Source organism: Onychomys torridus, chromosome 13 (genome assembly GCF_903995425.1).
Source record: "Onychomys torridus chromosome 13, mOncTor1.1, whole genome shotgun sequence".
In the NCBI taxonomy this organism is placed as follows: Eukaryota; Metazoa; Chordata; class Mammalia; order Rodentia; family Cricetidae; genus Onychomys; species Onychomys torridus.
The window spans coordinates 70,845,509-70,870,242 of record NC_050455.1 but is presented as its reverse complement, the minus strand read 5'-3'; the positions used below and the strand labels follow the sequence as shown (position 1 = coordinate 70,870,242).

The 24,734-nt window shown below is 45.4% G+C and overlaps 1 protein-coding gene across 2 annotated transcripts in view; it reads left to right on the top strand.

The window, feature by feature from the left end:
- The window catches only part of Znf236 (zinc finger protein 236), a 96,769-nt gene extending 73,332 nt beyond the window's left edge, over window positions 1-23,437 (top strand). For both annotated transcript variants that reach the window (XM_036204582.1, XM_036204581.1), the window contains exons 26-31: window positions 8,812-8,999; window positions 10,512-10,643; window positions 14,780-14,977; window positions 18,499-18,628; window positions 20,970-21,146; window positions 22,200-23,437. In XM_036204582.1, the coding sequence (XP_036060475.1) occupies window positions 8,812-8,999; window positions 10,512-10,643; window positions 14,780-14,977; window positions 18,499-18,628; window positions 20,970-21,146; window positions 22,200-22,321 (947 nt within the window). In that variant the 3' untranslated portion in view covers window positions 22,322-23,437. The remainder of the gene's footprint in view (window positions 1-8,811; window positions 9,000-10,511; window positions 10,644-14,779; window positions 14,978-18,498; window positions 18,629-20,969; window positions 21,147-22,199) is intronic.
- The last annotated feature ends 1,297 nt before the right edge of the window (window positions 23,438-24,734 follow it).

The following is a 24,734-nucleotide window of genomic DNA, read 5'->3' as shown; positions in this document are numbered from 1 at the left end:
CATAAAGCATACAGTAAGTGTTTCTATATATGTGGTTTACAGAATGAATACAAGCTAATAAAGAGGCTGCGGTAGAGTTAAGGAGTTTCATTCAGAAGTGGGCTGAGAAAGAGTCTGTATTGATAAGGTAATGAACCAGACCCAGGAGGAGGCTGCTAGGGTCATGGTTGGAGAGGGAAGTTGTTCCAGGTGTGAGGTAAAAGGCTGAATCAGGGTTTGAGAACAGAATACAATGGGTTCAGGTCCAGACCATTGAACAGATGAACAGGCAGGCAGCTGAGTCAGCCAACTCCAGCAGTGGACTGTCTTAGTCAGGGTTGCTGCTGCTGGGATGAAACAGTGTGACCAAAGCAACTTGGGGAGGAGATGGTTTATTCAGCTTACACATCCACATCACAGTCTGTTATCAAAGGAAGTCAGGACAGGAACTCAAACTTAGCAGGAACCTGGAGGCAGGAGCTGATGCAGAGGCCATGGAGGGGTGCTGCTTACAGGCTTGCTCAGCCTGCTTTCTTATAGATCCCAGGACCACCTGCCCAGGGTTTGCACCACCCACCATGGGCTGGGCTCTCCCCATCAACCACTAATTAAGAAAATGCTTTACAGGCCTGCTTCTGATGGAGACATTTTCTCAGTTGAGGCTCCCTCCTCTCTGATGACTCTAGTTTGTGTCAAGTTGACATAGAATTGTCCAGTGCAGGCACCAAGCCAACCTGAAAGACCAGGGACAGTTGAGGAGTCCTCTGCTTGTTGATCCTTGACATATGCACCAAGTATCAGATGATAGGTTGTTGTGAGGCCATGCCATCATAGTGTTAGGTGTCCATGGCTTTATTTGGGGCCCTGGTGAGAGAGTTACACCCTTACCTTGGTTTGTTGTGTCCCACAAGTTTGATTTTAAGACACCTATGTACCCCTACAACCTCAGTTCACCCCAGTAAATTATAGAGTAGCTCCCTTTCTACTCCTAGGAATAAGTATTTGATCAGTCTGCTGGATGCATGGTACCTGGCAGGTGATGCAGTCTCTGATCCACCCAGGGATGCAGCTGTTCTCAGAGTGGAGTGAGAAGCTGCTTGTAATCTGGGTGGTACTCAGCTGAGAACTAATGTTTCATACAGTGTGGAGTAACTTAGAGTATGTACGCTCCACCTCATCTCAGCACTGAAGAATGTCAGGAGTTCTAGGTCAGCCTAAGCTCTGTGTCATGACCCTGTTTCCAAAGGAGGTGGGAGGAGGAAGATGCCCTTTAAAGCACAAAGAATATATCAGCTTCAGGTTTTGTCATGTGACATGTTATTTCATAAAGATCAATGCTTTGTGTGTAATTCTGTGGAGGAATTCTGTCCTGCTTTATACTTTTGCTCTGGGCCATGACTTTCTCAGCTCTGGATGGCAGACCAACAAGACTAACAAGGCTTTCTGAGGACTTCTGGCTATATTGCATCTAAAGTCGGATTCAGGCCAAACATGGTGGATATGCCTTTAGTCCCAGTACTTGGGAGGTGGGGGCAGATGGATCCCTGTGAGTTCAAGGCCGGCCTGATCTATAGAGTGAGTTCCAGGACATCCAAGGCTTTGTAGAGAGACTCTGTCTCAAATGATAGATAGATAGATAGATAGATAGATAGACAGACAGACAGATAGATAGACAGATGATAGAGATAGATATATAAAAAGGTGATAGAGAGATAGATGATAGATGATCGAGAGAGATAGGTGATAGATAGATGATAGAGATAGATGATAGATGATCGAGAGAGATAGGTGATAGATGATAGAGATAGATGATAGATAGATAGATAGATGGATGGATGGATGATAGATAGGTAGATAGATAGATGGACAGACAGGTAGATAGATAGATAGATAGATAGATAGATAGATAGGTAGGTAGATAGGTAGGTAGATAGATAGATAGATAGATAGATAGATAGATGGACAGACAGGTAGGTAGGTAGGTAGATAGATAGATAGATAGATAGATAGATAGATAGATAGATAAAGTAGGTAGGTAGGTAGGTAGTCAGACTCTTGTTAGTAAATGAGCTCAAATAAGATAATTACAGATTCATAAGTAACAGTTTATGCCAGGAGGTGGTGGTGGTGCTCACCCTTAATCCCAGCACTTGAGAGGCAGAGGCAGGTGGATCCCTGAGTTAGAGGCCAGCCTGGTCTACATAGCAAGTTCTAGGACAGCCAAAGCTACAAAGTGAAACCTTGTCTCAAAAACAAAACAAAACAAAACAAAAAAAAAACAACAAAAAAAACAAAACAAAATGAAAAACCCAGCCAACAAACAGCTCAGGAGTGCATGTGTACTTAGTTTTCTACTTCACAGATGTCTTCTTCGTTAGCTTTAGTTTCCAGATCTTTGTATCAAACAAGGAGAAAACAGTCTAGAAAATAGTCTTCTGCATTTTGTACTGAAAAGTAGAGTGTCTTTGTCCGGCCTCCTCCTACAGGAAACAAGCCTGAGGATTGTCAGGAAGCACTTTCAGTTTTACTGGCACTGGCTCAGTGGATTCACATCATCCAAAGGCCTAGCTCAGAGCGTGGGGCTTTGTCTTAGAGACATGTGTAGTCCCCTTCCTCAATGTGGTGACATACAAACTCATGGGGCATCTTGTGTCTGTAGGACCATGACACCAAGGCTACATAATGCAGTAGAGCTACTCTGACACCACTGAGTGCAATATGGTAATATACAGTATGTGACAGGTACTAGGGCACTGAGAACAGGGAGCGATAGGCTGAGCAGAGGTGCACTGACTGATGCAGTGACTTTCCCCCTTTGTTTTAAAAGGCCCCTTACTAATCCTCCATATTCAGTCAAAATACGGTATTAACCAGTTGCTTATTTAGGAAAAGATTGCGCATCTACTGTGTGGCAGAATTGTATGACATCTGAGAATATTTGACTGATCAGGGTAATTGTGCTCACCTGTATTCCAGGTGTTGATAAATCCATGAGTCAATGTATGATTGTCACTATAGCACAAGATGGTGCTGTGAGAGCACACCTGAAGGTGAGCTGAAATGGATTCTGGGAAGTCTGTAGTGCGTTTCTGCTCAACTCTGTTGGCCTTTGCTGACCTGAGGAAGGCTCTAGCTGAAAGCACAGGCATTGTATAGGACCTCAGAGGAATTTCCCAGCCACCGTCTCTTCCTCTTATTTGATCAAGGGCATTCTGAGAGCTTTGTCTGGATGGCACGTTAGCATGTGCACGCATGTCCAAAACCAGGACTGGGGACCGTCATCCCTCCGTACCCTTGGCTCGCCCCCTGTTCTCCTGGCTGCTGTAAAGTTACCCAGTCCCTGCCTTGCTGTGTCTGGTTCTAAAGTGCAGTGTCATAGGACTTAATTCTGTTACTTATTGATTTGAAATGAGAGAGTTGTGTTGTTTTGCTTTGCTTTTCCTCCCTTCAATTTTTGTGAAAGTAAAAGGCGATTTCTTTGTTTGCTAGTACTGGATAGGTTATTTTAGCTTTAGTTCCCTCTAGATTTAAGAACAGTCCATTACTTTCTAACAGTTCAAAAACAACATTTCCCGTCTTTTACAACAGCGGAAGCGTTTCCCGCGCCTGTGGCTACATCATGATAGTGATAGGAGCCCTAGGGGTCAGGGCCAGGCTGAGCCTTCCCTTGTTTGAGCCTCCATCTCTGGTCTTCTGCTTTTATGACTTCCGAGAAAAACTAGTGTATCTTTAAACTACTTCTGAAGTTTTATAAAATTCTATTACACTTGCTTAGAAGATGAGACCTTATCTCAACAAACTTAAAGCAATTTCTGCTTTTATTAACATGCTTTTTCTTTATTTTTGAGATTATAATATAATTACATCATTTCCCCTTCCTCCTTTTCCTCCAAACCCTTTCCTCCTTGCTTCTATTCAGATTCGTGGCATTTTTTCATGAATGTTGTTACATGTATATATGTATCTGCATATACTATATATTCTTGAATATAACCTGAGCAGTCTGTTTGCTGTTACTTGCGTATATGTTGAGGGCTGACAGTTTCCTCCTGGATTGTTAATCAGTGTGCTCTTCCCTGTAGAGGACCGTCTGTCCAGCTCCCAGCATTCTTAGGCGCCTGTGGTTTTGTGTAGGCCTCCTGGGCTTTCCCCATCCACTTGGACATGTCGTTTGTTGTCCTTTTGGAGCTCATGTCTAGGTGCTCATGTTGGTAAGACCTTCTGAGTATGCCTTCTGACATTCCTGATAGACACAGTCTCACAGCACCTTGTCTGGTGCTCTGCCTCTTACACCTCTCTTCCACAGTGTTCCTTGAGCCTTAGCTGTGGAAGTATTTTGTAGATGTATCCACTGGGACTGGGCTCCACAATTCCAAATTTGAACTGGTTGTGGTTTTCTGTGGTCTCTGCCTATTGCAAAGAGAGTTTCCTTGATGAGCAGTGAGGACTTCAGTTGGCTGTGGGTGTAAGGACAGATGTTTAGATCATTGTTAGGGATTATGCTGCTTTAGTAAAGTGGTAGGTAGTTACAGGTTCTCCTCCAAGATCTATGACTTCATGAGCACTGAGCAGTTTTCTGAGTTTCCAGTTCAGTCCTGGTTTCCCTGCTGAGCAGGTCTTAATCCCGTTAGGGAGCTGTTGGTTACTGTGAAGGTGTGTGTTCCACTGTTACCACCTCATGAAGGTTCCTGTGCCAGGCCCATTTGTGTGATTCCTCGGCATCATAGCTGGGAGGATTGTTGGTTGCTTCCCTTTTTTGGAAGCTTGCATGACACCTTCTTGTGGTACCAGTTGACACAATCTTACAGCAAATTCAGTGATCCTCTGGCTCTTAAAATCTTCCTGCTGCCCGCTCTTCCACAATGTTTCCAGAGCCTCAGGGAGGAGACATTCAGGTCAGTTCCAGCTCAGGGGCCTCTCTGTCCCTGTTTCTGAAGTGCATGGTGTCTTCAGCAATAAGGATCTACCTTCCACCTCTGAGGGGCAACGAGGGGCAATAGCAATATGTTTTGGGAATCTCATGAACAGCTTTGACCAACAACTCAAAGGCGGGCTTCTCATGTCTGGTATTGGGGGTTTTGTTAGGTGGTCTTTGACACTTGGAGGGAGTGTGGTCAGCCTACATGAAGGAAGTTCATTTAAACTGCATATGTATATTTATACACAGAATTACATGTATTATAAGGGGTTCTTAAAGCAAATAGTTAATAGTATGATTTCTTGTAAGTTTTCCAGACATCCTTATTATTGCTTTACTCTCCCCACTTCTGTATTTCTTCCCTTCTGGTCCCCTAAGAGTTCCCCCCCCCTTTCCCTGATCAGATCACTTGTATCCTGTGATTCCCCTTTATTCTCCTCCAACCTTCTTGTGTGTTTACTTCCTTCCCCTCCTCAAGGAGCCCCTGCCCCATTCCTTGATCAGATCCCTTGTACCCTGCTATTCTCTCTGTTGCTCCCCAACCCCTCTTCCCTGTCACTGGTCCCTGTTTACTCTCCTGGCTTCTGTACTTATTCCAGAATATGTATTCACATCTACATATTTGGAGATAGGAGCTTCTAATGATAGAGAACATGAAACATTTGTCTGTCTTGGTCAGGGTTACCTCCCTCAGTGTGGTCTTTTCTAGTTCCATCCATTTACCTGCAAAGTTTATGATTTCATTTTTCCTTGCAGCTGAGTAGTATTCCACAGTGAGGATGTACCACATTGTCATGATCTGCTTGTTGGTTGAAGAAAGAACATTTTGGTTCTTTTTCTTTCCTAGCCATTGTGAATGAACATGGGTGAGCAAGTATCTGTGGAGTAGGTTGTTAAGTCCTTTGGGCATATGCCAAGATTGGTGTAGCTGAGTAATATGGTAGATTTATTTTTAGCTTCTTGAGAATTCTCCACACTAATTTCCACAGTGTCTAAATCAGTTTGTAATCCCATCAGTTAGTGAATGAGGGCTCCCTTTTCTCTACATCCTGTCCAATACTTTTTGTTGGCTGCTTTGTTGATCTTTGCCATTCTGCCTGGGGTAAGATAAAATCTCAAAGTTGTTTTGATTTGCATTTCCCTAGTTGCTAGGGATGATGAACCTATTTAGAGATATTTCTTAGCCACGCCTCTCCTCTTTTGAGAACTCTGTTCAGGAATCAGGACCAAGGATCATTTTTTAAACTCATTTTTAAGTTCTTTATATATTCTGAAAATTAATCTTCTGTCGGATATATAGCTGGCAAAGATTCTCTCCTAGTTTGTGGGCAGCTTCTATAGCTGTGCAGAAGCTTTTTAGTTTTATGAAGATATATTACAGAGCCATAATAATACAAACAATAAGGTGCTGGTACAAAAACAGACATGTAGACCATGAAACAGAATTGAAGAAGATCTAAACATGAGTCCACTTAATAGATGATAAAGAAGCCAAAAAAATATATGCTGAAGGAAAGAAAGCATCTTCAAAAATGGGGCTGGGAAAATTAGATGTCTACATGCAGAAGAATGAAATTAAGCACATATCTATTGCTCTGCAAAATAATTAACCAAAATGGATCAAAGATGTAAATGTGAATCCTGAAACACTGAAACCACTAGAAAAAAGCGTAGGCTGTACCCTACATGATGTGGGTGTAGAAAAGGACTTCCTGAATAGGACTTCATTTGCCCAACAATTAAGGCCAACAGTTGACACAAGTGTGACTTCACAGAATATGATTTTTGTTTGTTTTGTTTCATTGTTGTTTTTGTTTTTGAAACAGGATCTTAGGTAGCCCAGGCTGGCTTCAGGTTATGTAGCTACAGTTGGCCTTGAACTCCTGCTCTTCCTCCTTTGGTCTCCTGTATACTGGCATTATCGGCATATTCTTTCATATCTGATTTATTCAGTACTTCTTAAAGATTACTTTTTTATTGTAATTATAAAGTAAAATAAGACTTTATTGAGTTGTATCCCAGAGGAACAACAACAACAACAAAAAAGAAATGTTTAGTACTTACTTAAATATTAGACTTCATTTGTATCTTCTTGAGATTTTAACAGATAGTAACCAAGAGCTGTTTATAGCTTATCCTCATTGTATGTTTAAGAGAAAGTCTTTGCTTTCCTGTTGTAGCTTCGTGTCCTTTTCAGTTGTACTAAGGGCAGCTCTTCTCAGCAGGCATCTGTCTCTGTGAAAAGTGATTTGAGATTGCTGTGAAAGATTGTTTGTGTAGAGTAGGAGCTGTGGCATTATCTGAAGCTGCTCCCTGAACAAGTGGAGAGGCCCTTTGGTCCCTTGACCTCAGCAGGCAGGGTTAGGCTGTTCTGGGCCATCCAGTAGTGATGAGTAGTGCCAGCTTTAGTGTGCTCATTTTAAGTGACTTGAGGTGGGACTCTGAGAAACAGGCTTCTGTCCAGTTACCCTGGACTTCCAGGCAGTTACTCTCTGACACTGCTCTTCACAGTGTCACCTAGGACTTTTCTTTTCTTGTTTCTATTCACTTGTGCAGCAACTGTGTGTTAGTGCATGAGCGAGGACATGTGTAGGTAGCACAAGGAGCCCTACCTGTGGTGGTCTGTAACTGTAGTGCTGGTGCATGAGACCCTCCACAGACCCATACTCCTGTCTGGTGCATTAGCAATATGCACGGTGGGAGCATGTGGGAGGGAGCCCCAGCGGCTGCTTCTGTGCACACGATCCTAGCCTCCTAATGGTTATACTGCTTTTGAAGGTTCCAGGTCTGTGCAGCACATTATGGGACTCCACGAGTGTGGATCTATGGAGGCCTTGTATTTGGAGAACTCCACTTACAAGTAAGTAGCCTGGCTTTCCTGTTGGCCCCTGACTCTTAGGAGAGGCTCTGGATTGGTGTCATACAGGTCACAGAGAGTTATTGGTAGGAGCCTGTTTTCTTTTTATAACTTACAGGGACGTAGTTTTATGAACTCAGCCTGGTCCAGGATGATGAGCATATGTTTGTAGGTTAAGGGTTCAGGGTTGTGAGAACAAAGCATGTAGACCTGGCTGTGCATGTGTGCTTAATGCTGGTGCCCTTGCAGGACACAGATAATCCTATTCTAGCCCATCTCACTTGCCAGGAGAGCACAGGAGTGTGTTTCTAAAAGGAAAGGTGTGTCTGGTTTTGCTTATTCTGCTCTGGATATCTTCCTTTCTCTTAGCATTGGCTGCTCAGTAAAACGTTTGAAGGTTTTGTTGCATCAAAAGAAAATGAAGATGTCATGCTGGATATGTTAATACTATAAGAATTGTGTGAGATTTCTTTTGACAGCCTGCATTTCAGAATAAATAGACCTTTAGGATTGTGAGTGTGAAGAGATACCAGAGTCAAATTTGTTCACTAAACTTTGTAACTAGTTGCTTCAGGGGTCTCACCTGGTTCTTTTCTTCAGTGGTCTGTGGTCCTAGAAATCCTTTCTGAGCTTTCTTTCTGTGGTGCCAGCACTGACTAGGGCCAGAGGCCTATCTTCCTTCTTCTGGTTTTTCTATATCAGGCAGGCATGTCTAACTTGCAAAACTGTATGTGGCACTGACCAACACAAAATTGTGAATTTACTTTAAACATGATTTTTTTTTCCTTTCTGTAACTTAATTGCATGGTTCTTAAGCATGAACTTTGTAGATGATAGTGCTGTTTCGAAGAGTCAAAAGGTTGGACACAGCTGCAGGATTATTTGGAAGAAGCAGGGGATGTTCCCTTGTTCGTGCTTAGAAACCAACGAAGAGTGCGTCAAAGATGTCCCGTGATTTCCTTGTGGCTTCAGAGTAGCTCTCAGACTGCTCTTCCCAGGCCCTAGGAGAGCACTTCCTCAGCCTTCTGCTGATTATTTATTTTGCTTCTCTTTTCAGAACTTAATCCTACAAGTGGGAGCCTTCCTACCACAACACCGATGTCACCATCAGCCATTTCAACCCAGAACCTGGTCATGTCTTCATCAGGTGTGGGTGGTGATGCCAGTGTCACACTGACCCTGGCTGATACTCAGGGCATGCTGTCTGGAGGTCTGGACACGGTTACATTGAACATCACCTCTCAGGTGAGTGTCCTTTAGAGAGAACTTCTTGGACCCTTTGAAAAGGCTTCATGAATTTTTTCTTTACTAAATATGTAGTTTTGTTTTCTCATTAAAATAATATATTAAGTATCGAAAGGGGAAGTTATGAACTGCTGAGGAGATTTCTTATAACATTGAGTAGCAAGTTAGATTGACTTGTATGTACCTGATGATAATCAGTTGCTCTCTTATTAACTTTTCTGTGGCTATGAAGAGACATAACATAAACATTTAATTGAGGGTTTGCTTACAGTGTCAGAGGGTTAGCCTGTCATCAGGAGTTGTCAGTTGGCAGGCAGCCAGGCATGATGCTAGAGCAGTGGCTGAGAACTTTCATCTTGAGCCACAGGCAGCAGGCAGAGAGAGAGCATGGGACTGGGACTGCCCGGGCTTTGAAACCTCAAAGCTCACCCCCCAGTGGCATACTTCTTCCAACAAGGCCACACCTCCTCGTCCTTCCTAAACAGTTCACCAAATGGGAAGCAAACCTTCAAATACATGAGCCTGCCTGTGGGGCCTTCCTCATCAAACCACCACACTGGGCAGCCATGGTGTCCAGCCCTGGTTAGCCCAGGCCAGTTCCCCAGCTTGGTCACGTGGCATCCCTAGTAGGGAGAGAGATGAACGCTGCTGACGCTCAGCTTGCTGTCTTGTTTTAATTCCGTCCAGCGGGATGGACTGCCCACGTTCAGGGTGGCTCTTCCCTCTTGAAGTCACTCAGTCTAGAGACTTCCTCACAGACATGTCCAGAGGTTTGCTAGGTGAGTCTAGATGCAGTTGACAATTAGCACTAACCTGATCTTACCTGCAGCCTCTGCAATCATTACTCTTTCTCCGCAGGTTTGTCTGTGCTGTGTATTTCATGTAAATGTCGTCATACATCATGTGGGGCTTTGGGAATGGCCCTTTTTACTTGGATGGGTTTCCAGGGTTCACCCATGTTATATAGCATGTATTTTCTTTATCCTATTTATTGCTGAAAAATATTCCTTCATGTGGCTAGGTCACAATAATACTCCTTTGTATGAATACCCCTTAGTCCATTACATATCTAGTAGTTCCCACATTCAGGCTCCTGAGACATTCTGCCAGGCATCAAATGGACCTCTTTCATTGCGGTCATATGGTGAATTTCACTTTCCAAAGTGATTGTGCCATAAAAGATCTTGTGTGTGTGTGTGTGTGTGTGTGTGTGTGTGTGTGTGTGTGAGAGAGAGAGAGAGAGAGAGAGAGAGAGAGAGAGAGAGAGAGAGAGAGTGAGTGAGTTCAGGCAGGTCTGTACCCTGGCACTCATGCGGAGCTCAGAAGACAACTTGTATGAGTCAGTTATCTCCTTCCACCATGTAGGTCTTGAGGACCAAACTTTGGCCCTTAGACTTGGCAGCAGATTCTATACCCACTGAGCCACGCTGTCAACCCCTAAAGGTCTTTAAAAAATACTACTCATGGTTTGATAATGTGACAACTTCTAAAATGATAATAATCTTTTACCAGGGCCAGCAATTCCCAGCGTTGCTCACGGATCCCTCTCTCTCAGGCCAAGGTGGAGCGGGCTCACCACAAGTCATATTAGTGAGCCACACTCCACAGTCCTCATCTGCTGCTGGGGAAGAAATAGCTTACCAGGTATGTGGCACCTGTGTTACTCACAGTCAGCATCAGAAGGACTGACAGTGAAGGGGCCATGTGGGGTGGCCCTTTGTGAGTGAAGAGTGCCCTGTCAGACCAAGGGCACAGGTGCTGAGCTCTATGGCCCTCATGGCCAGGGCAGATGACAGCTCCCAGACCTTGGTCAGTAGTAGATGTGGGCAACAGTGATGTGATGTGCTTGCAAATCGGTGTTTGGTGTCTGCTTCCTGCTCAGCTGTAGGGCTTTTTACTTGAATGTATTAGTTCTTTTTGTATATTTTCTTGAAGTACTTATTGGTTCTTTTATTTCTTCCTTTACTTTTCATGTATATATTACCTGCATATGTATAGATAAGATATTTTTCTTGTTTGATTGTTTTAGGACCCATACTTGTAGAAATGACAGTTTGAATATAATAAAGTCTACAAACATTTCCCAGCACTTGGCTGAGTCAGAAGTAAAGAGTAGGTGATTGATGATGTGAATCTGGGGAGCTTTAAACTTTGTGTGAACATTCTTAGGAAATGAGACATCAGCTAGTTCACCAGTTTTTCAGCAGGACAGGGACTTGTTTTTTCATAAGATTAGAATATCAGCAGTATCAAGGAATTCCCCAATTTCATCTTCAGTGACCAGAGCTTAAAGCTGCATCTCAGTGTGTATAATTAATTCATTGTGTCAAATTCTAGTACCTACCACAAAGACTCCCAGGACAGAGTGCTCTGGTGTGATCATGTGGAGTCGTGTGTGTTGCACGGAGAGCTCTGGTGTGATCATGTGGAGTCGTGTGTGTTGCACAGAGAGCTCTGGTGTGTGTTGCCTCAGTGGACGGGTGCAGAGTAGAAATAGCAGGGTTGGGAGGAGCTCAGATCAGCACCTGGGCCTAGCTGTATGCCACAATGGAGTGTTCTAGGAAGTGCTGTTTGTCCCCAGTGGTGATAGGACAATACCTTCCAAGCCTTGGAGTTGGGTAGGTAGGAATGGAGACCCCTGTCGCTAACTTAGCTACCGGTTGCGTCTACCCCAGCTTACTCAAGATTCCAGGTCCCCAGACTAACAAAACAAGGTATCTACCATCAATGACCAGTTAGCAAACTGCCTGGCATGGTCAAGGATGTCACCAGCAGAGTGCATTTACCTGGAAGGATGCCCGAGGAGTCCTTTCTTCAAGTCATACTATGGGGTTTTAGCACCTAGTCCTCAGCTGTCCACCTTGGTTATCACTGCATGGCTTCCAGTCTCTGTCTAGTCCCCTGAGTTTCTAAGTTCCCAATTCAGTACCAAGGTACCCATTCCCCACTTATTGTGTGTGATTAGTACATGCTGTCCTTGCATCTGTGCCTTTCTCTAGCATTCAGGTCCTAGCAGAGCACATGTTTTTATAGCTCCAGTGCCACAGAGCATTCCTATTTTAAAATTAGTTTGAAGTTTCTCTAATCCATTTGAGTAGTAGTAGTCACGAAGTGAACCAAATACCAAAAACTTGATCTAGCTTGTGGTTATGTTTTTCAGAATTTAAAATGTTAAATACAAAAAAACGAGGGGGCAGCAATGAATTTGCATAAGTGAGCAATTAGTATGAGGCATTTTCATAGGTGTTTTCTGTGAGTTACTGTTTGCCTCTGGCAGTGTTTGAGCCTTATCCATGCTTTAAGGCCTCTAGACCCTGAGTTTAGTCTGCCTGGCTTGCTTGCCCCCATGCCTTTGGTAGAAGACTGTGAAAGTGGTGAGGAACTTGGGCTTTACCCTTGGCCAGTGTATACCTCCCTGTGCCAACACATTCTAGCTAGCTAGCTATAGGGAGTCCTCCACTGGTGTGAAGTCTGCTTATCTCATCAGTAGATCCTAGAGACAGTGTGTGTAAGGAATCTGAGTCCAGGTCCTAGCAGAGCACATGTTGAGCTGGTAATAACTGTTACAAGGATTGACAGGTGGGATCTTGCTGTTCCATAGTCAAATCCTTGAGCAAAAGGCTTGTCTTTTCTTTCTCTTGTTTCTTCATATAGTTCATTTGGAGAGAAATCCAAATTGAAATGCTATGACGAATACTCTCCATGCACTTCTGTCTGTAGCTCTCCTACAAGCCACATATAGCCTGCCTTTCAAAGACCAGAGTAACTCTTTCCATCGTCTTCCCCTGAGGATCAGGAAGCCTGAGCTGGTGCCAGCCTGAGACTAGTCAGCTGAGGTTTACATAGTGGGAGCCTGCACTGCAGCCATTGGCATTTTCCCTCCCTCACACCGCTTCCTGGAGGGAAAGCTGCCTGCGTGCTGAGTCTGATTCTACTCCAGAACACGTCAGTGTAATTCAGTGTGGTTCCACTGTGTCCAGCCGTCACTACAGCACATGGGGAACTGGGATGTGGGGATAACCTTGAATGATAAAAATATGCTGCTAAGAGCCAGAGCTGCCCAGGAACCCAAGTTTTCCCAGTAACAGCACACTATGCTGTTTATGGATAGAGCGCAGTTGTAGACATTTGTGTTGGCTTTCCTGTTCATTGAGTCAGCTGGCTCCAGTGGGAACTTTAGAGAGAGAATGGTAAGTCATTGGCAGGAATGAGTGAAGTGGGCAAGGATCAACGTCTCCTGACTAAAATGTTTGTTCAGAAGCAGCTTTGTACATTTCCAACGGTGAGGTAGCAGGCTTCTGTTGCACTCAGTCTTCATTGCTTACCATTTCTTTTTTCTTCTTTTCTTTCTTTCCTTCCTTCCTTCCTTCCTTCCTTCCTTCCTTCCTTCCTTCCTTTCTTTCTTTCTGTTTTTCAAGACTCATTCTATGTTTATGAGTGTCTTGCCTTCACCTATGTGTCATGTGCTGGCAGTGTGTGCAGAGGCAAGAAGAGGGCACCAGAGCCCTGGAACCATAATTACAGGCCATTGTTAGCTCCCATGTGGTGCTGGGACAAAACCCAGGTCCTCTGCAAGAGTAGCACGTCCTCGTAACTGCCAAGCCATCTCCCCAGCTTGGTTGGTCGTTTTTTCCCATCACCACAGTCTTTCATCCACTATTACAGAATGACATTGATAATCATTTATTCTAGGGCCTTTCAAACTTTTTTCATTCACAAGTAATTCATTTTATGTGAATACCTTAATATATTTGTGTATTTTTCACTGACACACACAGACACACACACATATACTCTCTCTGACATGAATATTTCAAAATGCCATCTTTGCAGTGTCTTCTGCTGCCTCTGTTTTGTTCTTTTTAATTTTTTGTAGCCATTCCTGAATATTCTGATGTTTTGAAAACATCTAGTTCTAGTATTCAACGATCTAGAAATAAAAATGTTGGCAGGTCATATAAATTTTCTTTATACTTGTTTCATTAGATCATTACTTACCTCTAAAGTTGAGGTCTCCTGTTTCTGTGGGATGCACAGTAAGCCTTCTGTTTTATTTGCTGTTTTTGAAAGTTCTGGTGGCATCCCATGAAATTGACTTGAAAACCTACTCAGTGGTGACCCACAGTTTAGGTATAATAACTTAGTTCAAACAAAGCTAATGAAACACCATTGATTACTATTAAAAGTTTTTTAGGGCAGTATAAGGAGATCCAAACCACAGCATTTTGTTACGTTTGTCTTTTATGTTTGTGTGCCTTATATATGCATGTGTATGGGAGGACAGTTGTACATGGGGTGGAAACTAGAGGACAACATGGAGAAGTTGGTTTTCTCCTTTCAACATGTGGGTCCCAGGGTCATTAGGCTTGGAGATAGGTATCTGTATCAGCTGAACATCATACTGGTCCAAACCACAGCATTTTAAAGCAATGTCTGATATTTTACGTGCCAAAACCTTTCATATATGCCTTATCTGGTCTTTATCAGCCCCAATGGTGACTCTGTGGTCCCTCATGGTTGTTCTGCTGTGTTCAAGAGAGCAGTTTGGGAGCTGGGCTGATCTTGGTGGGTATATCCCCCAACCCTTCATTAGCCAGTATCCTTAAGTACCCCAGTGATGCCAAGGCAGCTGTGTTTTCTGGCCTTGTAGAATTTCTAAGGCTTTCCCTGGAATAAGGTGGACAGCTGTGCTCATGTTAGGTAGCATAGCAATTATCTTTCTTATCTGGCAGTTGCAGAACACACTTTTCTAGTAATCTAGAACTCCTGTCTCTCTCCAGGTGACTGATGTCTCTGCCCAGCTGACCCCTAACAGCCAGCCTGAAAAGGAGGGCCCCTTACACCAGTGCCTGGACTGTGAGCGTGCCTTCTCGTCAGCTGCTGTGCTCATGCACCACAGCAAGGAGGTGCACGGGAAGGAGCGCATCCACGGCTGCCGGGTCTGCAGGAAGGCCTTCAAGCGAGCCACACACCTCAAGGTACACCCTGGGGGCAGTGGGCAGCCCCCAGTTACGGGATCCACTGTACTTCTAGCGAAGTAAAAACTGAGTGATGACACATATCTCCCGCTATTCTAGAAACAGTGATGTAAATGTGTGTACCCAGTTGTAGGCATAATAGGCCTGTTGAGTGTTTTGTGAATAGATTACACATTTATGTGCAGTTCAAAATCAATTTTAATGTAAATTGAAGTTGCACCAGACTATCATGTTTCACTCATCATATTGACAGAAATGTGAAAAGTTGTCAGCATGTTTGAGGCTATGGGAAAACATATCAGCAGTATGACACAGTGTCCCTGATAAGCACAGGGTGACTAACAAAACTTGTTGTTCACCTGGGAGCAGCCTTGCAGGGACCCCTTTGGCTACACACGATGAGCATTTAGGGTTCCTCACCTTGTAGGCCACTTCAGCAAGGTGGGAGATAAAGGATGGGCATCCCCAAGGAGGGCCTTACATATGTGCAGGAAGGATGCAGAACCCTGGGAAGTAATTTCAATGTAAGGTCCCATCCCATCCCCTTAATATAGGGAGACAACATCTCACTTATTAGCCCTGGATAACCTGGAACTTTCTATGTAGACCAGGCTGGCTTTGAACTCATAGGGATCCACATGCCTCTGCCTCTCCCAAGTGCTGGGATTAAAGGTGTGCACCATCATACTCAGCCTTCCCTTTTCCTTTAAGGGACCCTGTGGACAGCAGGGTAGGAGGAAGGAGAGTAGCAGACACCAGCAGAGCTGCAGTGGAAAAGCCTGACAAGGGCTGCTTGAGAGAGTGGCCATAGTCAGACCCAGCATCACACAGCTAGTATGTGATAGAAACGAAGCTGTGACCTCACTGTGACAAAAGTATCCAACAAATCCCCGGTGGGGTGTCCTTCAGAAAACATAAGAATCCAGGAGAGGCTGAGAACCTGTTGTGGCAAAGAGGAGTGTATGGAAACATGACAGCTTAATGTGTGTCTTGGGCCTGGTCAGGAAAGAACTAGTGTCCACTCAAGCTGATAATAGTGTATCACTGCTATTCTGAATCAACAATGTTCCATGCCAGTAGAAAAGGTAAGGCTGGGGAACCTGTGCCTGTGAGGGGTGGATAGTTAGTTACATGGTGTCTCCATGTACTTTTCACCTACTTTGCTGTAAATCTTATGTCAGCCACATACATAAGGAGGCCTACTGTGAACCTGGGCTCTGTGTTCCTGGAGAGGCTCCTGCAGGACTGTGTCTGCAGATAGCCTGAAAATGCTTCCCCTTTACTATGCACACCTGAGCTCAACCTCTTTGTTTTCTTGGAACCTGGACAGTCTGATCCTCCATCTGCCTTTACCATGGGGAGCGGACCTCACTTTAAATGAGCCGGTTACCCCATCTCTGCTGTGTGCGGTACTCCAGTCTTCACTCTATAGGCCTGGGGTATCCTTCCTTCCTTTTCATCAGAGTCACAGCCTCACTAACCAGTGTTTACACATGAAGGCTTAGAGATGAAAGAAACCAGGATTGCTTGTGATCTTTTCCATGTCTACAGATCATGTAGAGTGCCTTGGTAGGAGTGAGGGAGAGGAAATTGATTGGAAAGAGAAACATTAGACAGGGTAGATAGACATTTAAAAGCTCTAGTCTGCTTTTTTGGGGATCACTGGCAGGGTTCACCCTGAGAGGTCCCTGTAGTGGACCTCTCGGCCTACACAAAGCCAGTCCTGTGCCGTCATCTCCAGGAGGAATGTCTTCTCTGTCCATGTTCTTGTGCTTTGAGGCTGAAATGTGAGTTGTCCCAAATCCATTTACCTAACACAAGGGCTCGCACAACACTCACATGCATCTCCCCAGCTGTCTCCCTGCTGGAAAGTCCTTGTCCTTATCCTGCTGATGCCCTCTAAGCCTCTGCTCTTTCCCATGGAAGCTCCAGGAAAGCATGTGGGCCGTATCTGGGGCCATCCCCGGACAGGACACAGGGGCTGCTGGGTAACCCTCTTTGCGTCCCCCTAAACAAATCACTCCTGGCAGAGGGTTGATTTTCCTTTTCTGATGGCCTGGAGGAACTGATCTGCAGTACAGGAAGGTTAGTGAGAGCATGGCTTCCTTCCCTGGACCCGCTCCATTTGGGCATGACTCCCCAGGGCCATGACACCCCCTCCCTCAGTCTCCGCTCTGTCTACCTGGCCAAACAGAGGAAGTCTGTCTGTCTGCTACATACTTCAGTTTTTCCTTTGCTCAGCACTTAGGCAGGAGCTCCCTGCAGAGAACAGACATGCCAGCGTCCGGGGTGACAATGTGAGAGCCGCACCTGAGGGGCCTGCCTGCATGCTCATCCTTTCTGGAGAGCCTCTCCGTCTCTGTGCAGCACACTCTACCTACTGCATGAAAGAGTGCAGCTTGTCACTGCATCAGCTTCAACTAGCAGCTCCCATGCTGTGCACACTACCAGTGTTGCAGCAACTTTCTTCCCTTCTCTGGACATGGCTTATAGAGTTACAACACGGTCCTTCCCAATAATAGATGACCTATTCTCCTATATCCCTCTGCCTTCTAAGCATCAAGTGCCTAGGGTTTGTAAAAGAAGTAGCTCCATAAGTAGATGACTTCACACAATTCTCCATAAGTGAAGTGTGAGTTCCAGGCATTAAGAGTAGGCACAGCACAGTGTTAAAGTCACTGTGAAGTCCTGTGCTCTGCAGCCTGACCTCAGCACCTAGGCTAAGAGTAATTTTCTCATTTTCTGTTTGTCCTTTGACCCACCTCACAGGCTGTCTGCTGGAGTAGTGTTCTCTATGAATCTGTGGTGCAGGGGCAAACAGTGGAGAGTTCACTTCTCTGAACCCTGCTTTAGGGCAAAAGGCAGTCTAAAGACTCCTCTGTCAGGGTGACTGTGCACTTCATAAAACTTTGAAAATAGCTTCAATGCCAGCCTTGGGGACACAGCATAGTGGCTGTCATATTTCTCAGAAAGCCAAATCACACAGATGTAGAATCACTGACAGATTGAGTCACACCCATACAAAGTACAATTATCTGATGCTGTCAGAAGATGTGGAATGTGTTGTCCAGTGTTGTTATATAATTGGCAGAACCCACCCAGAGCCACACGTGTGCTGTGAGAGTTTCTGAGACAGTTTCCATCTCCCTGGACTTTTAGGCCAAGCCTTTGTGAGCTGGCTGTGGGCCTTGACTTCCAGGTGAACTTATGAAATGTGGGAACAGAGAGGCTTCACTGGAGTATACTGTGTGAGGGCCACAGTCTCCCTGAGAGGAGGGAGATATTGCCACTTGTGTGGACGTGAAGCTGCCACGGCCATGATTCCTCACCCTCATGCAACTGTGATGGGCTCCAGGTCCTGAAATCCCAGTCAGACGTCACCCATGAGGTTGGCCTGAGAGGCTAATTGGATTTAATGATGATTCCTTTCTGTTGCTCTTTCAGACCTCTCAGTTCCATTAGGGCCTAATGTGTGCTGGTTTCCGTGTGTCCTAACGTGCTGTTTCTGTGTGTCCTGCCAGGAGCACATGCTGACACACCAGGCTGGCCCCTCGCTCAGCTCTCAGAAGCCCAGGGTATTCAAATGTGACACCTGCGAAAAGGCGTTTGCCAAACCCAGCCAGCTGGAGAGACACAGCCGCATCCACACAGGTAGTGAGACGAGACATTCTGCTGTGCTCGAAATGGGGTCACTGGTGAGGAGGAGGGGTTACATGTGCAAAGATTCATGTGACGAGATACTTTGCCCTAGTTTTTGATCAACTTACCGCCTTAACTCTTTCACTTAAGATTTGACAGTTCTCCCTGTGACCTTGGGGAATAGGAGTGCTTCCAGGCTGTGGCTCCTCTCTCTCTGATTGAGAAGGTGGAGGGCACCTCTCCAGCCCTCAAGGCCCACTGCTGTGAGCTCTCTGCTGACTGCACTCTGCTGCATTTCTGCCTGCCTCTGCTTGAGCCTCTTCAGAGGAGAAGCAGGCAGAGAAACAAGCTCTCTTGGCCAGTAGCATGTTTGTCATTGCCTTGCTGGGGAGGCAGAGACGAGGATACTGGGGCTCACTGACCAGCTAGCTTAGCCTCCTGTCAAGTACCAGACAGGAAGAGACTCTGTCTCAAAAGCAATGAAGAAGCCGGACATGGTGGCGCACATCTTTAAACCAGCACTGGACAGGCGGACATATCTCTGTAAGTTCGAGGCTAGCCTGGTCTACATAGCAAGTTCCAGGCCAGCAGGAGTACTCTGTCTCAAAAACAAAAACAAACAGAAAAAGTCGTTATAGACAGCGCCTGGGGCATGACCACCTCCCCTGCAAAGCCTGTGTGCCCCATCACATACAAATGCATAGAAGGATACACAGAGTCGAGACAATGCTTCCAGTTGATTGTGGTTTTCTGTTTGTTTTTTCAAGACAGAGTTTCAGTCCTGACTGTCCTGGAACTCACTCTGTAGACCAGCCTGGCCTTGAACTCAGAGATCCACCTGCTTCTGCCTCCTGCTAGGATTAAAGGCATGAAGCCACCACTGGCTGGTGAAAATTATGTTCTTGTTTCTGAGTTTTTCCATTGTTTCCTCTGTAGTGAGGCACTGTGCTAACAGTACTTTACTTTCTATAGCTAAGGGTGGTGGAGATTGAACTTTAAACATTTTAAAGTTGTGTTTTTTTTTTTTTTTTTTTTGAGGAAAATGTTGAACTTGATGGCTGTTGCTTCATGCCCTCTAATATGCATTGATGGTCCATAACGATACTGCGTGGTCATTGTGGGGTAGACATACTGCCTTGACTGGGAGGGCCTTGAGCCCCGAGCACACATGTCCTGGAAGGGACGTCATTGTGCAGAAGAGGCAGTGAGATGGTCCCTGTGCTCATGCTTCCAGAGCTCCTGGCCTGCTGCTCCACTCAGCTGCAGTCAGGCCAGGAGCTCTTCTTCCCTTTGAGGGCAGGAACTTTCCTGACCGGGTTTTAGGGCCGGATCGATAGGCTGCTGAGATCTTAACCCGTGCAAGGGGGGTAGGGTCTTGTCACCTTTTGTTCTGTAGCAGGTGTGGCTGCCCCCACAGACCACTGTTACCTCCCAGTCCTTAGTGGGGAGAGCTGGGCTGCTCTGCCCTTTGCTTGGGCGTTCTGGAGAAAAGGCCATTTCTGACTTCTAGGTTGGCCAAACCCAGCTCCTGTGGGTGTGGATTCCTCCCAGCCAGATAACTGCTCTAAGAGCAGTGTGATTAGCCAGGCCTGCCTGTTATCTCCTCCCCTAGAGGCAGCTGGGGAACAGCTCAGAATCACCGAGGAGGATGGTCAGAACCTTTTCAGTTGGGGGCTTCACCCTAGGATTCTGAGATGAAGTCCCAGTTGCTATGCATGGTGCCTGATGAGAAGGAACAGGACCAGCTCAACATGTAGTCAGGGAGTCATGGATCCTTGCTGTTCGGGAACAGTCTGGGAGGCCTTGTGGGAAAAGGCCCTGATACTGCAGTAAGAGGATGCCAGGGGGAGGCTGTACCTCACCCCAGGTCCCCCAAATGGTTCAGTGTTGGGGGATTGCTCCCAGAAAGCAGGACCACCATGGCTGGCCGAGGGAGACACTGAAGTCTGGTGTGTGCTCATCTGGGCAGCTCCCTCGGGTTCTGCATTCACCTGAAAGCCATTCAGTAGCATTTTAAAGATTATAGAAAAGCCCACTTAAATAGAGCTGATAGTCTCATGTTCAGATGTCTTTTTCTTGTATCATGTAAATTATATTAGAGCATTTTGTTTAAATTATGTGTATTCTATTTCTGGATGTTTTTGTGGGTCTGGGTACTCACTGAATAAGGTTTCATTTTTGTCTCAGCATGGAGTACCTTTGCCAGCATCCTGCTAGTCAGCACTCAGGTGGTGGTAGAGGAGGATGTCACTGAGTCTTTCTCAGTGTTGACCATCTGTGGACTGAGGGACAGTGTGTGCTGTGTGTGCAGTTGTGGGAGTGACACTGAGTGTGACGTGCTTTTCGCACACAGGGGAGCGACCGTTCCACTGCACTCTGTGTGAGAAAGCCTTCAACCAGAAGAGTGCGCTGCAGGTGCACATGAAGAAGCACACTGGCGAGCGGCCCTACAGGTGTGACTACTGCGTCATGGGCTTCACGCAGAAGAGCAACATGAAGCTGCACATGAAGCGAGCGCACAGCTTCGTGGGTGAGATGTCTGTCCGTCCCCAGAAGGGAGCTGGGGAGAGGCTGGGCAGGGCTGGAAGCCTGTGCTGTGTCTGCTTCCCTGTCCCCTCGCCCGCCCTCCCTCCCTCCCTCCCTCCCTCCCTCCCTCCCTCCCTTCCTCCCTTCCTCCCTTCCTGCCTCCCTTCCTCCTTCTCTCCCTCCCTCTCCGCCTCCTCTGCTTGCTATTTCTCTTTCTCCCTGCTTCCCTCTTCTCTCTTTCTCCTGAAACAGTTTAGCTGTAGAACCCAGGCAGGCCTCAAACTCTCACTCTCCTCCTTAACCTGCTGAGGACTGGGATTTTGTCTTCCACTACCATGCCCAGCTTCAGACAGCGCTTTCTAAAGCAGTGTGGGCATCATGACTGTCTGGAGAGCTGGTCAGCAGTCACCTTAGTGTCAGGAGGCGGGGCCTGTAGACTCCACATTGAACGCCATTGCCTCCATTCTATCTACTGGGTCCAGGCCAGAAGTCGGGCCTTCTCTGTGCTTTGCAAGTATTGATGCCATCAGAATTGGGTCATAGGGCATGACTGTGTCCTGCTTGAGGTTTGGACCTCAAAGTAGCATGGCAGTAGCATTTTATTTAACAAACTAAATCATTTAGGTCCTGTTGCACTGGTGGCGGGAGCTACACAAAGCAGGAGTATGGAATATTAAAATCTGAGTCAAGCCCTGGGGTGGGTTTTGAGTTTTACAGCTGTGTATGTAAAGTTCATTTAGTTGTAAGAGGATATGTTTTATTAGTGAACGAAGATAACCTTTGTGTAGTCGCTAGTAGTGTCTAGATGTATCTGGGGTGCCTAAGGAGAAGAACTGTGCACTGTGTGGGGGAAGGTCACCGTTGCCAGCAGTTCCCGCATGTTGTTAGAGAAGTTGTCTGTGTTGTTGATGTACTGGCCCAGATGATTTCATTTCACTGAGATGGGAAGCAAAGCAAGCTAGAGATTTCTTTTCTCTGGTTCCCATATACTCTTGTTTTAAAATGCATGCTGGCCTGCTTCTAAGATGTGAGGCTGACTTTCTCTTTGCTTCTGCAGCAACCTTGCAGGCAGCTGCTGTGGTCCAGGAACAGGATGGGGAAGAGCTAAGGACCCTCCACTTAGAGGAAGTGGTGCAGGAGGCGGCGGGCGAGTGGCAGACCCTAACCAATGTGTTCTGATGCCATGGAAGAAGGCTGAGAGCATCCATGAAGCTACATTTGTGAAGATTAGATCACTCAGAGTTTCTGTTTTAAAACTTGGTGTTAAAAATCTACCACAATAGTTTTTTAACTAAAATTATTTGAAGAATCATTGTTACTCAAAGACTAATAGGAAAAAATGCAAAGGCACTGTTTTCATTGGTCTACAGATCACAGAACCCGAGCACTACCGTGGGCACTTTTACCTTCTCTTGGCCAGGGTATGTCCTTAGCAGATGACCTGGATCTGAATATCATTGCAGTGGGATTGGTGTTAGCAAAAGACAAGATGGGAAAACACTTGCATGGTAGTTCATGAAGTTCAGAAGCGGTGCCACCACACATGGATGTTTTCCACTTTCACTCCGTGGTTTACTAATCAGTAGCAGTCAGTTCTTTTCAGCCCACTCTGTTCATGTAACTGATGCCTTGAGAGGTGGCTGGACCAGCTCTCTCTCCATCACAGACACCTAATCCCTAGTTAGAAGAACACAAGATCTGGCGACAGCAGGGCCACGAGAAAATGTGACCGCAGGCAAGGACCAGCTGCTCCCATGGATGTCCACACGCTTGCTGCATGAATCTGTCCAGTCACATGTACTAGGTCACTGCAGAAGCACAAGCCATACCCTGTGAGCAGGGAGAGACAACTGTCTCCTATGGGACAGGAAGCTGTCCCTGTCCACCTCAGTAGATTACCTGTGTTTTACGGCTGAGGACCCCCACCCCTGCGACTTCCTCCTCAGGCCTGCGGAGATGTGCTGCCACTTCAGGGGGTCCTTCCGGGTCAGCAGTGCTACCTGAGACGTGTCCCAAACCAAACCCTCCTGCACTGAGCAGTGTGTGCGCCTCAGCATTCCAAAGACAGTAGGTCCCCACTTCCGATCAGTCCCTCAACTATTTATATGTTCTATATGTGAATACCTGTGTACATAGACAGATATCTGGGCCTCCGTGTGGCTGAGAAGTATATTTTGTAAATAGAAGCACTAGTCCTCATCACAGGGCGCATCTGAGGCCACTCCCTGGTGCACTTCAGACCGGTGTCGTGTTCATTCTGTTAATAAATGGATATCTTTTTCATTGTAACATAAAGCTGGGCTCTATTTTTTTTCTGAAAAAAAATTGCCTTTATTTTCTCTCATTGCCTCCTTGGTTTCAGAAGAGAGCAGTTTTATTATAAATATTATGTGGACTTGTTCCTAAAAGTCCTGAAGAGAGACGTTTCACTGTTATTTTAAAGGGCATCTTTTGATTTGTTCGTTTTGTCGTCTGTATATAAGTAATATTGACAGTGACATAAAAACGTTTGTTATGTGAAAATATTTAAGTCAGAGAATTGTTAAATATTATTACTTTTTTTCCAAACTGATTTGTGTATTGTATATTTTTTTAAGAAGAAAAAAGCCTTACTTGACTCCTTGTAATACTGGACTTAAAAACCCGAGGCTCCCTGAATGTCGGTGTACACCGGCTGAGATAGTGTTTTCAGAAGAGTTGTACTCGTGAGAGAGTTTTAAAGTCTCTGCTGTTGATGCACTTTTTCTTTAACTTTTTATTAAAGTATTTTAGAAATGTTAATTAATTTTAATGAACAGATACCCCCAAATTGAAATGATTGGATTTAAATTGTTTTGTTCTTGCTGGGTTATTTATTTTCCTTTCAGCATTAAATGTCATCTCAGGACATGTGTAGAGGTGGCTGCTTCCTGATTGTGTGGTGAGTGCCAGAGCTGACTGGCAGTCACCTGTGAAGGAAGACTTTACCAGGGAAGCGGAAGCCTGCTTTTGTTTTGGTTAAAGAAAAGAAAATCGATCAGTAATCAGTTTTTGTGTCTTGTCTCGATTTACTAGCAGACAGACATGACGTGTGTGCATTTTGATTTACTTCTTACCATCAAAGCTGCTTCTTTGCCAACATTCCTTGAGAACACAAGGTTTCGAGAAGATAACTCACTTGAATATTGTGGTTTACAGGTCGATCTCTGTATTTTAATGTTTGAAATACTGTTTTAGGAAGGTGATTTCTAGCCTCATGTATAACCAGGGTTTGGAGGATAGAGAACTATTTTTAGAACTCACTCTATATAACATATCTGTTTTGAAATAACTAAATGCAAAATGACATTAGGAAATGTGCTGTATGTGTTTTCTTTTGTTTTTAAATCATGTTTCAGAATCACTAGTTGAGTGGGAAATAAATTTCAGGTATTTTTAGCAGAAAACAAAACAAAACAAAACTGTAATGCTATTTCTTTTACCTGTGTGAAGTCCGGAGAGTGCGTCTCCTCTTGCCATCTCCCTGAAGGCTGACAGTCGGACATGGCCCTTGACAAGTCCTGTTTCGGGTGCCGCTTGCTCCTTCAGTACTCTGGAGCCACTTGGTCCCTGG